The sequence below is a fragment of the Macrobrachium nipponense genome, chromosome 12 (genome assembly GCF_015104395.2).
Source record: "Macrobrachium nipponense isolate FS-2020 chromosome 12, ASM1510439v2, whole genome shotgun sequence".
Taxonomy (NCBI): Eukaryota; Metazoa; Arthropoda; class Malacostraca; order Decapoda; family Palaemonidae; genus Macrobrachium; species Macrobrachium nipponense.
The window spans coordinates 66,708,001-66,721,397 of NC_087205.1; the positions used below are offsets into that span (position 1 = coordinate 66,708,001).

General features: G+C 38.6%; 1 protein-coding gene across 5 annotated transcripts in view; it reads left to right on the forward strand.

Annotated features, from left to right (window-relative positions):
• Positions 1 to 13,397, forward strand: part of LOC135224568 (ninjurin-1-like) — a 39,715-nt gene that overhangs the window by 9,703 nt on the left and 16,615 nt on the right. For 4 of the 5 annotated variants that reach the window (XM_064263679.1, XM_064263681.1, XM_064263682.1 and 1 more), the window contains exon 2: positions 3,982 to 4,041. The exons of the other annotated variant lie outside the window; for it this stretch is intronic. In XM_064263679.1, coding sequence (XP_064119749.1) covers positions 3,982 to 4,041 — 60 coding nt within the window. The remainder of the gene's footprint in view (positions 1 to 3,981; positions 4,042 to 13,397) is intronic. 5 annotated transcript variants of the gene reach the window in all.

A 13,397-nucleotide genomic window follows, 5' to 3' on the forward strand; every position in this document is an offset into this window, starting at 1 on the left:
AGGAGAGGTGGAACATACATCCTGCTTATGTGAACTCTTGAGAGAGATAGTTTCCAGCTTATCAACAGCCAATCAAGAGCGTCGTAAGGGACTGGCCTAGACATCAAATGCACGGCAGATGTGAATCTACTACAGTAGACTCGAGAATCCCTGTCAGCACTTTACCTGCGTGTAGACCATTTGGGATCTTTCCGAGAGAGTTACCCCCACGGGTTCTAACCCGGTATGTATCCACCTTTGCCGCGCTTTTATTGCAAGGCCGTTGGGGTTGACCGTATAAAAATAAACAGAAGACAAAATATCATAAAGAAATATTAGTCCCTGATAACGACCCCGAATACCTTTAAGGGTCACTCTCTAGGAAAGATCCACCATTTGGTTTCATGCTCTGGTGGTCAACCCTGACTTTAAACCCCCATCTTCATCTGAGACCAGCGTCACGGCTTGTACAGGCAGCTTCTTTTTGTAGTCCTAGCACCTATCAAGTTGCTCTTGTAGGCGTGAGCTACAATGTTTCCATCAGGTAGTACAATCTTTTAGTCTTACACAGGAGATTACTGTAGAACATATAATATATATTATATATATATATATATAATATATATGATATATATATATATTATTATTATTTGTATGTATATATATATACATATATATATCATACAATATAGATATATATTTTTTATATATATATATCTATAATAGTATATATATATATATATATAATTATCTGTTCCTTTTTTCATTTGATATATTGTGATAACGATTTTCTTAGTTCTTTCTAGGCGGTTAAAATATCAGATTTTTGTATTATTCTCTACTTATTGTGAACTGGGTTTTATTTCATGTTTTGACTTGCAGAAACTACGTTTTACCCCCCAAAAAAACTTAAGATACTAATATCAACACAGCAGAAAAATTAATTTCTAGCAAATTCTTTGTGAAATAAGAATCTTTCTCAATTAATTCATACAGGTAGAAGTGCAGCAGTAGGATGCAAAGCAACCCACTAGTGGTCCTTATGTTTCTCCCTGACCTCAACCTTGTTCCTAGAATTTGTATATCTAGAGCTTCTGCCACACATGGTAAGCCATATTGGCTCATGAATGGTAGTATTATTAAGGGGATTTTGTGTGAGATGGTGTGTTTCAACCCATTGCTAAGATCCACAGAACCTCCTATTGTGCTTTTTGGAAATTTAGAAGTCAAAATTATGGACATTCTACTCATCTGGAAAAATGAAGGAAGAGTGATGATTTACACTCTCAAAGTGTTCTGGTGAACTTTACAGCTGTCAAACTCGAAACGGAGCTGATTGCCTACCGAGAGAAAGAATTTTGAATGCCACCTGATTTACCCACAAAAACGTTGTGATGGCCCTACGTCAAATGACCCGACATACTTGCAATGGAGAGCCCAGCCATGGTGATTATGAATTTCAGCTTTCAAGATTTCAGCTTTCAGGATAGTATGTAAACTGCTTATTTAAATGGCACTGAAAAAATTTTTATGATAAGAATAAAGCTCAGACATGATCCAAAATGCATTCCATATGCACCGCTAAAGTGGTTATAGGATAACCCATCAGTCCTAAGTTGTAGGACTGTATGAAAAAATGTTTACAAAAGCCAACCCAAGTCAGAAAGCAAAGGAAAAAAGTAAGTCAGTCAGATATATTCACTACTGTGTATTTGCTAGATGTCTCCCTCTTACAAATTCCAACTCCTATCGAAGAGCAGACAAAAGATGTCTCTTACCATCCAGAGGACAGGCATTGCTGTGGCAGCCAGAAAAGGAGGACATGGATGAGAAACTGAGCTGCTCGTAGTACAAGGAAAGTACTGAAAAATGCAAGGGCTCCAGCTATGAACTCAGCTGCACTGGTCTTTGCCTCTGCGTCATTAATATAGCACTAGAACTGTATTTGGGTGGCACTGCTACATGAATGTGACATTAGATTGATATTACAAAGAAGAACTTTCTAAATGTGCTTTACGGTAATTGAATAGGTGTGTTTACAAGCTTGATGGCGCATGCTACTGCGCTGAAATCTGGCGCTGCCAGTCATGTCTCCTCTACCCTCCCGATCCCCTATCTACCCCGCCTGCACTTGGGGCGGACAAACAGGTTTACAGGAGGTGGGTGGATGTGACATATCTCCCCTACAATCCAAATTCCCTACCTAACCTCGCCCCCCACCCCTGGGCAGACAACCAAGATTCACTCGGATTTAATTATTATAGCTACCATGGGATTCTTCTGTCTTAGTAGCACTGGCGCTAGAATGACCTAAAATACTTGAAACGATGCCAAAATCTCTACGGCAAAATTAGTCAGGTTTTGGCAAAGAACTCGATCAATTTCTACGGCAAAATTAGTCAGGTTTTGGCAAAGAACTCGATCAATTTCTACGGCAAAATTAGTCAGGTTTTGGCAAAGAACTCGATCAATTTCTACGGCAAAATTAGTCAGATGCTGACCGTCTTGACCAGTGGCTGAAAAAATGGAGTTTCAAGAATCAGAAGCAATTTTCCTTTCTTCATGTGATGATACGTGGCATCATCCTATTCACATCAGCAGTTGAAGGATCTTATGGGCTTTCCTCTCGTCTGTCCTTTCTTTTCCAACCAGAGAAATTAAGCTCTGTTTTCCAGATCACTTATAGATTAGATAAGAAGTTAATAGAAACAGATATATTCTTGGCAGTTTCAGTGAGAGCATGACGAAAACTATTCTTAGTGCAATATGAAACTTATTGCAATAAGAATGCTGCAAATATGGTGCTACCGTCATTTGCAAAATGTGCATGCTGTTTACAAACCCTCAAATTTCGCCTTTCCGAGGCATTTATTACACATCTTAAAGTTATTTTACATTTTCTGTTCGTTTTTGTTGCGGGTGGGCTTTTGTTCAAATCCAAAGTTTTGACAAGAGAGACGTTAGTGAAAAAGACTCAATCCGAAATGCAATTAATGATTACATTTGCCTTATATCTTTGTATCTGTGACCAAAGAGACCCAACTGAGGATCGTCACTACGTGACTTTCAAGACCCTGCTGCATCTTCCATAAATCATGCGATTAGTGACCCAGTTCTTCGAATCAGGGTTCCTTTCAAGAAACACTGACTGGGTTTATTCATGGCTATTTCTGATAATGAAACTCCATTTCCAGTTATTGTTGTAAATACTTACTCCACAGGAAAGTTTACTTCCGCTGTTTTTTTTTTTTTTTTTCATTTTCAAGACTTACAAACGATGGTGCGTTTTCTAAAGTTTGCTTTCTGCTTAAGTTTCTAAAAAAGAAATTTATATATTTTGTTATGTGGATACATTTTAATCCTTCACGCCCTATTTGGTCGAAACCACTGAACACAATTTTGAGGAGGTTTCTGTGTTTCCCGATATTATTTTCCGTTTCTAAGAACCTCACTTTGAGTCACTTCCCTGGTCAATTCCAATTTCCGAGCTGTGAGTTTTCAGAACGGATGTGACCAGTTCCTTTTGACCGGGGATGCAATAGCGAAGAGGAAGCCCGGTGAGAGTGGAACGCAAGAAATTATGGGTATCAAGCAAACTTTTGAAACCATCAGTAAATACATATCTTCTTTAATATGATAATATAACGCTGCAGTGTGTATCGCTTTTCTTTTGGGCTGTGGAAAGCACTTTTGTTACAAAAACTGCAAAAGGAAATTGACTGTCCTGCCTGAATGATCTGCTTATTTCTGGGGGACTTCAAGGGATCGTAAAACATTTGATGTTTTGGATTCTTTCCATTTTCATTTCTCAGTGCCAACATGCTTAGAAGTTGCAATTTTTTTATTTTATTATTATTTATTTATTTATTTTTTTTTTTTTGTAACTGGTGAAATCTAGGTGCTTGATCATTTTGCTTATGTATTGAGGGAATTTAGCGAGCAAGGCGCTTATTTATGCTCTGTTTTTTTTTTTTCTTTTTAAATTCATATTTCTCTTTACAGTCGAAATTCTTTCTGGTGCCGGAAGTTCTTGACTCTACTGAAAGCAACAGACAAAGACAGGTATTTGGTTGATTTTGCCTGTGAAATTGATAAGTTTCTACTCGAATTTCCATATTTTTATGGCCCTGGTCAATGTTGCAAAATTGTTTTGTCATGATATATAACATATAATTGCTGCCCTGGCTACGTTCTTTATTCCATTTAGGCCAACATTATGTTTATTCGAATACCTTCATCTATTAGACGCTAATTCATATGTACTTTTGTAATATTTAAACTCTATTCAGAGCCTTCAAATGAAATGACATGCCGCCCTCTTTAACCAATTCTTGCAATATGAAAAAAGTTACGGGAGCTTGGAGTCAGAGTAACCTAGTATTAAGTATGTGCGTATTTGTCTCGACGGAATGAACGTGGGAAAGGACGGCTTACATAAATAACCCTACCGTTGTTTCAAGCCTTCGCCCACAAGAGGAACTGGCGACGTTAATCTCGTTTCACTCGCTTTTCTTCTTTCACGTCTCAAAACAGGTCTCTTATAATAGTATTGGTTCTCGTATTTCCCTATAGTGAGAAGGATGAATTCTCGGGTCAACCGCTTCCCGCTGACATTTCAAACTTCTCATACGCTTTAGTATTGACCTTTTCTTTATGTCAAGAGATCGAACATCTTTATTGATTCAGTTGATATATCATTTATTAACAGCTTCAGATAAAAGTATGTTATATTATTCATTATATTATATTATACATACATATATATTTATATGTATGTGTGTGTAGGTTATAAAGTATATACTTTATATAACACACATATTATATATATATATATATATATATATATATATATATATATATATATGTGTTATTTACATGGTTGAAATAGGCAGAGTCTGTTGTCCAACATAAACTGTACCGATTTGTGTTGATAATCTTGGGAAGGGATGTTACCTGAATCCGATGGAAGATTGGTCACAGTCCTGCAGGGATTTCGATACCCCAGAGCCTTTGGAGATCCTTGTTGGACGTAATCCCTCGGAAAATCGACCCCTTTTGTATTTACTTACCAAAACACCTTGCCACATCCCTGATAAACGTCCAACAAAAGGCCTCTCCAACCGGACTCGGGGTATACGAAATCCACATGCCAGGACTGTGACCAACTACATAGGATTTACAGGTAAATCCTGCACCAGAGATTAATACAACACAAACGGTCAGTTAGGTAGGGACACAGAACCTTGCTATTTCAACCAGATAAATGAACATAACCATAGAATAAACTGGAATTTGTCTCACGTTGTAATTTTTATAGCAGCAACTGCCGGTTACAAGGAGTCAATGATGGGAATCGCCTTATAAAAGAGAGGCAGGTAATGAAAATCTCAACAGGAGCAGGATTTCGGACACGATCGGACACCTCTTTCCTCAACCACCTTAGAAGATTAAAGGAAGCATATCAGCGGGGTGACTATAACTGGCTTGTTCTGTGGATGGACCTATTGGTATAAATACCACCTTTTCTGTAAAATTTTGCAATTAATCTACCGAAGGGGAGACAGCAGGTCTTTGAAATATAGTAACTTTTTTTCTCTATTTTTGGTGTTTTATGGGCTCCTGTATTAGATATCTATATATATATAATATATATATACGTATATATGTAAAATATAATATATATATATATATATATATATATATATATATATTTGATAGAGAGTAGAGAGAGAGGAGAGAGAGAGCACTTCCTGTAGGGTAGGTGAGTCAAAGGAATCAACGTTATTTCATCTTGACATTTTGAATAACGGTTAACGAATGCCAGATATTTTTGGCGGAGGCGCAGTCTAAGAATACCCTCATTCTGCTTTTTTTGTCTTACACTAGTTAAATGCTAAATAACCCCTTTGAATTTCTCTCGTTTTCCTAATGACGCATAGAATTCTCTCTCTCTCTCTCTCTCTCTCTCTCTCTCTCTCTCTCTCTCTCTCTCTCTCCTCTCTCTCTCTCCTCTCTCTCTGTATGCGTTCGCGTAAGATTTGGCATCTATGTACTTGTATATTTAGGCCGTCACTGTGCCTTCCTGTCACGTATAGGGAGAGGGCAGCCTTGGAAGTTAAGTTCTTACGTAACACCAACGTTCACTTTACAGTTATTGAACAACGTGTTGTGATCCGTTAACGCCTTGGATAACCATGGAAACCAGGATCTGTTTTTATCATTCTTACGTATTGGGATGAACTTAGCTGCTGTGTTGCTAATCCAGACAAATATCAAGTGCCCTTCACGGTGCATTTCCCATTCAATGTTGACTCTGCTCCAACGGTTCCGGAACACACGAAGAGAAATCGTCAAGTCATCCCCCATCGACGTTTCCAAACCTCGGGAACAGGCTGTCACTTCCTTTTTTTTTTATTTCCCCTTATATATATAATTATATATATAATATATATATATAATATATATATATATTATATATATATATATATGATTATATATATAAATACCTATATAATATATATATGTGTGTGTGTAAATATTATATATATATATATATATATATATTTACACACACACACGCACACACACACACACACACACACACATATATATATATATATATATATATATATATATATATATATATATATATATATAATATATATATATAAGCATCCATATATACATATATGTGTATAGCCTATATATGTATAAATATATACCTATATACATTACATACATATATGTATATATATATAGTGGTGAGTGTATGGACAGAGAGATGGAATGTTGCTCATGTATGTTTATCAAGAGGCACAATCTGGAACCAGATTATAGCGCGACCTTCTCGCTGCGCGAGCAACCTAGAGAAACTAATGGTAATAAGTACCTGTATCGCCGCCACACAGTAGTCGGTACTTCCCGTTTTTTATTCTAATTTCTGGGAGTGTGTAGAGGCCATGGGAATGTTCGGGAGACGACTCAAGGGCTGACAACCAGAGGGGTGGTTCCTCAGGTTTAGATTTCTACAAAAGAAAACCACTGACATGGCCTTATCTGTCCGTCCGCACTTTGTCTGCCCGCCCTCAGATCTTAAAGAATCACTGAAGCTAGAGGGCTGCAATTTAGTATGTTGATCATCCATCCTCCAATCATCAAACATGTCAAATTTCAGCCCTCTATCCTCAGTAGTTTTGATTTGATTTAAGGTAACAGTTAGCCATGATTGTGTCTACCAACGCTATAGGACATGCCTCCACCAGGCCGTGGCTGAAAGTTTCATGGGCCACGGTTCATACAGCATTATACGCCGTACAGTAACTCAATTTTCCATATTTACCTTATTCTAACTGCAAGTGAAAGTGGTTGTTATGGAACCCTTTGGCTTATTTCAAGAGTGGAAATCTTGAGAGAAGTCACGTGACGTCATCTAGGGTGAAGGTGTCGGGTGGAAATAACTGAAGCCCATTATTTTTGTTTTATTTGAGCAGTACTGTTACTCAGAAGTTGTCATCCTTGAATTACCGCGTTTTTCCGAATCACTTTTTTCCATGCCTGTACCCTACAGCTAAAGGAAGTTTAAACTAGCATATTTTCTCTTCTACTTCTTTCTTTCTATCGTTATTTCCTCTTCTAATTCTTTCTTTCTGTCGTTATTTTCTCTTCTATTTCTTTCTTTCTATCGTTATTTTCTCTTCTAATTCTTTCTTTCTACCGATATTTTCTCTTCTATTTCTTTCTTTCTATCGTTATTTTTTCCTCTATTTCTTTCTTTCTATCGCTCTCATTTTTTCTCCCTTTCTCTCTTTTTTATCATTTTTCCTTTTTCATCCTGAATGCTCTGCCTTTCTGTCTTCGCAAGCAAAATGACAACAAATGTATCTTGAATTATTTCATTTTTTAACGTTCAAAATTTCAAAATTTGTGCCAGAGTTGACAGACTACATATCAATGGCGTCACATCTCCTACCTGAGCGAAGAAAGAAGCATTTTGATAAAGGAGTCGATGAAAGAGCTGACTTGAAGACTTTGTTGTTGTGTATACCAATGACACACTAACCTTTCGCCTGGACCTTCGAAGTCTCGGGATCCAACTTCTTATCCACCAGCGAAAGAACACAGTTGCTGGTAGTCGATCCCTGATAAAGAAAACGGAGGAGATAGCAGGACATAATATGAAACCATGCAATTGCAATTGATAAAATGGAGCCAATAATCATAGCGTTTAAAATAGAATGGTCCCCGTAGAGGGGTAGTGCCGTCATTGCACCTCACGCGGTGCACTGTAGGCATTACTTGAGGTTCTTTGCGGTGTCCCTACGGCCCTTAGCTTCAAACACTTTCATTACTTTGACTATACCTCCGTTCATTTGCTCTTTCTTCTATCTTTCTAACCACCCTTTCCTGACAATTGTTTCATAGTGTAACCGTGAGTTTTCCCTCCTGTTACACCTTTCAAACCTTTCTACTCTGTTTCCCTTTCAATGCTGAATGACCTCATAGGACCCAGCGTTAGGCATTTGGCCTCAGTTCTATATTCCATTCTGTATATTATCTGAAACAGAATGGGGTTTAACCGTGAAAAACATGTACTGCAGAGAAAAATACTGTACCACTCAACAATAACCATAGATGAATTTAGAATGTGAAAGATGAAAATATTATGGCAAATTTTAACAATTATCATTATCTGTGTCTCTTTGCCTACATTCGCTATTTGATTCTTGCAATGCTGTGTTGTTCCGCTTTTCATGCATCCTTAATTGCAACAGACTTAAATTATAAGGTCATTTTGCTTAGAAAAGAAAAAAAGTGTGGGTAGCTCCTCTCTCCTGCTCCCAACTCTTCCAACCGCCCCACCATAAAAAAAATGAGATCAAGCAGGAATATGACAATCTACAGGGAATGACATAAAATAAAAACTACCGGGGTTAGAGGGCTGTAATTTGCTATGTTTGATGATTGGAGAGTGGATGATCAACGTACCAATTTGCAGCCCTCTTGCCTCAGTAGTTTTTCAGATTCGAGGCGGACAGAGAAAGTGCGGACGAACTGACAAATAGAGATCTTGATAGTTTTTTTTTTTTTTTTTTTTTTTTTTTTTTTTTTTTTTTCGGAGAGGAAAAAAAAAGAAAGACGGTTGGTGAAGTGGTCCCTGAGAGGAACCGTATTTCTTGCGTCAGGAATTTTGACGGAGCTGACGTCTTCGTCCCTCCACGGCAACCAGTCCCGCCCATTCTAGTGTTGACGTAAATGTATCGATTGTCAGTCGCAGGAAATCAGTTGAGCGGCGGTGCTGGTGTACGGAGCGTGATAAGGGCCTCGAATAGCGTTCGCCAGGAAGCACGCTCTTTTGTTCCCCAAGGCCATCCCCGGATGTGACGTCACAGTGTCATTTCAGCGCAGACTCAAAAGCGTCCCACTTTTCCATTTGACTTTTTTTTTTCTTTTTTTTCTCCTCCGGAAAGTTTCTTTTTCGCTCCTGAACATTGTGACTTACTTTCAGCTTATAACCAGTGCTCAGTAATGGTGGTTATTTGAAACAGTATCGGAATAAGCAGACGGTCTAAAGTCATCTTGCGTAAACTCACTGCAACATTCATTGCCATCATCGTTGGTCCCTGTAGGGTGTTATTGCCATCATTGCACCTCACGTGGTACACTGCAATCATGACTTCAGGGTCTTGCAGTGTCCCTCCGGTCCCTAGCTGCAACCCATTTCATTCCTTTTACTGTGCCTCCGTTCATATTCTCTTCCTTTCATTGGATTTTCCACCCTCTCTAACAATTGCTTCTAAGTGTAACTGCGAAGTTTTCCTCCTATTACATCTTCCAACCTTCTTATTGTCAATTTCCCTTTCAGCGCCGAATGACCTCATAGATCCCAGTGCTTGACCTTTGGCCTAAATTCTATATTATATTCTACTCATAATTGTTGGATAGATGAAGGTCATGTAAAAATGATGCCGTTCCGCTTAATAAAAAAAGGGAAAAAATTATAATCAATACCTGCTCCATACACCCACACAGAGGGTTCGAAGCAGGGAGGCGAACCCTCCCTCACACAGAGAGCGTTCTAATCCCCTGTGTCTAGCACACACACACACACATTGTCTGGTTGTTGTCTCGTCTTGCAGGTCTTATTCCTTAGAATTTTTCATTTTCCGCTTTCAGGTAAATTTTTGTGTCCCATCCCTTTTCAGTCGCCTTTTATAGCATATTGTGCTTTCCATTCTTGCTTGTACTGACAATTTATCGGTAGTTGTCTCATAATGCATTGAACATTGTTCGTCCTTATTCGTTATCCCTCCCTATGATATTGTGTTTGGTAACGTAATGGCCATCATAACTCATTGTATAAAGGAGAGTCATTTTTCCTGTGTTGTTGACACCAAAAACATAGTCAGACGCACGATCCTGTCTAACTTTAACCGTAAATACAAGAAAAACTACAGTGGCTATAGAGCTGCAATTTGGTGTGTTTGATGACTGGAGGTTGGATGATCACCATAGCAATTTGTAGCCCTCTAGCCTCAGCAGTTTTTAAGATCTGAGAGCGGAAAGAAAAAGTGCGGACGGACAGAGAAAGGCATATCAATAGTTTTCTTTTACCAAAAACTAACTAATGGACACCCTGAGATATATTCGAAGGTTCTCTGAAATGGAAATTGAGTGCATAATGTCACTGACCACTTTGACATAGTTGTTTATACCGTCAATTGCAAGATCTTGCCGTTTGAGAAATTCTCCTGCTAAAACTAGTCCCGTTGGGATATTAGAAAATAAATTTTTTTCGGCCTGGTGTCCTGGAAATAGTTTCTGTTCTTCATTCGCGGGAATTTATCATTTCACATACAAAGATGACTCCTAAGGAAGCTAAGCAATCGTTAACAAAGTTAGAGTCATTGTTGAGAATGAGGTAGATTAAAAGAATCTCTCTTTAAAATAAGCACGAGAGAAATTTACCAAATAAACATTAAACCCCTGTTCTTCTAAAGTAGTGGTCTGGTGAAGAAGTAGTTTATCTGGTCACAATGAAAAGACCTATGTAACTGCAACGTCCAGATACCAAGAACACTTGTCTTCTCAATTCCCAAGTAGTTTTTATTTAGTTTTCCTCTGAAAACGTCTAAATCTGATTCTGGATGAGAGCAACACAGCTATAGCTATCTCCACCCTGCCAGAAAGGGTCAGGATTTACATCCGATGACGCATTCGAATCAGATAGATCCTTCCTCAACAGGTGAAGGGGTGTTATGTTTTTCAGTTTCCTTTAAAAGTAAGCTGCTAGATTGATATTTGTCTGTCCGCCCTCAGACCTTAAAAACTACTGAGGCTAGAAGGCTGCAAATAGGTATGCTGATCATCCACCCTCCAATCGTCAAACATACCAAACTGCAGCCCTCTAGTCTCAGTAGTTTTTCTATTTGATCTGAGGTTATAGTTAGCCATGATCATACGTCTGGCACTGCTATAGGTGCCAACAACACAGGCCAACACCTGGCCGTGGCTGAAAGTTTCAAAGGCTGTGGCTGGGGTTTTCATGGGCCGAGGCTGAGAGTTTCATACAGTATTATATGGTGTACAGACAACTCGATCGCACCGAAGAAAGTTCGACGCATTTTTTACCTTTTTATTTTTTATTTGACATATTGAGTGTGCTATCCATATTCCTCGGATCTATTCATACGTCATGACAACACGCAAAGGACTCTGACTTCACGATTCACTAATATTTTAGCGGTGCAACATCAATCTTTTAAAAAGTTCGACTAAAATATCAATGGATGTTATCAGAAACCAAACGCACACTCTCCTCCTTAGAGTGTTATCCCTGGTGGCCTTGAGCTACTGGTTCATTTCGAATTGAATGGACCCTTGGCCAATCCATTGCAGAGGCTCGCATGTTACCGCCGCCCAAAGCGGATTAGAGGCGAGGAAGTGGACTGACCCGAAATTCCGAGAGAGGGATAGATAGATATAGTAGTGGTACCTCGGCTCACGAATATTCCTGTTCACGAACAAACCGGGTTACGAACCAGATGTTCAAACATTTTTAGCTCCGGTTCGCGAACCGTGCTTCAAGCCACGAACACAAACAATAGGCTAACCTCTTTTCCGCCTCTTTATCTATCCAGTTTTCTAGTTAGGCTAACCCTTTTCCTCCATCTCTTTATCTATCCCATCATCTAGTTAAGTTTAAAGAAAGTAAAAGAGAATGCTAAAAGTATCGGTAGTAATGTTATACTTGTTGTGTAAGCGCATACAGCCAGAAACAGCTGATTTACTGTGACGAACCGAATCCAATAACAACAGCGGTTATGTTACAAATGACGTTAAGCAGAATAAGTCTGATATATGTATATTTTACATTACTCTATCCTTATTCGCTATGGTGCCGAGGTGGCTAGCGAACGGGCACAGTTTCCGTCGAGTGTGATTGGTAAAATGAGCCAGGGAATTGAAGCCCCGAAAACAGAGAGGAAGAAGAGTAAGGAATTCCTCCTCATGAAAAAGAAGGTTGCCTGAACTTGAACTTTAGAAAAGCTCCAGTAAATGTCACGTACTATGAAACGGAATGGCAAGACATGATCATCCACACACTATCAGATATTATCATCATTATTAGTATTTTCTTGTCATTCTTACTATCATTTTCATCTGCTGTACAAATGATGTGTATCCATAAATTTTGTCTTGTGGGACCCTTGTAAATGTGCCGAATCAAAGTTTCCCTAATCAGTTGCATATGTATCTGGTAAAAAAGTGACCAGTACATTCTACAGATATATTTCAGCCTAAAAAGCAATAAAAATTACTGCCCACTTGGCTACGATGGTGAAGATGGGTCTATGTATGTATGAGAGGGAGTAGACTGTTAATCCTTCTCGTGGTCAGGTCGGCAACGTGACCTCTCTGTGATTATGGGACCTGGGTTCGTTACCCGGTACCGGACATCACAATTTCTTCAAAAAATTCGAAAAGTTAAGTGGGCATTGTGGCTATCATAGTTGGATTTGTATCTGGTAAAAAAAAAAAATGACCAGTAGATTCTACATATATATGTCTGTAAAAGTTGAATGGTTTGACCTCATTGCCATGGGCGGAAATGAAAGATTAAAGCAGACTTGTTTTACACAAGCTGAGAATCTTTTCATCTCTTGACACTTCACTGACATTTCATAGATGGAATAAAACAGTCCCTAAATCTGACTTATATCCAAATATCCTCATCAGTTCATATGGAATGATGATGAAACTGTCAAACTAAATGTTCATCGGATTTGGTTTTTTAGTATCATAAAGTATGCAAAGAATCCCCATAAGGGAATTTGCCGTCAGTGCAACTCGCGGGGTGCACTGTAGGCATTAGTAAAGGTTCTTTGCTGCGACCCTTTATCCCCTGACTGCAACCCCTT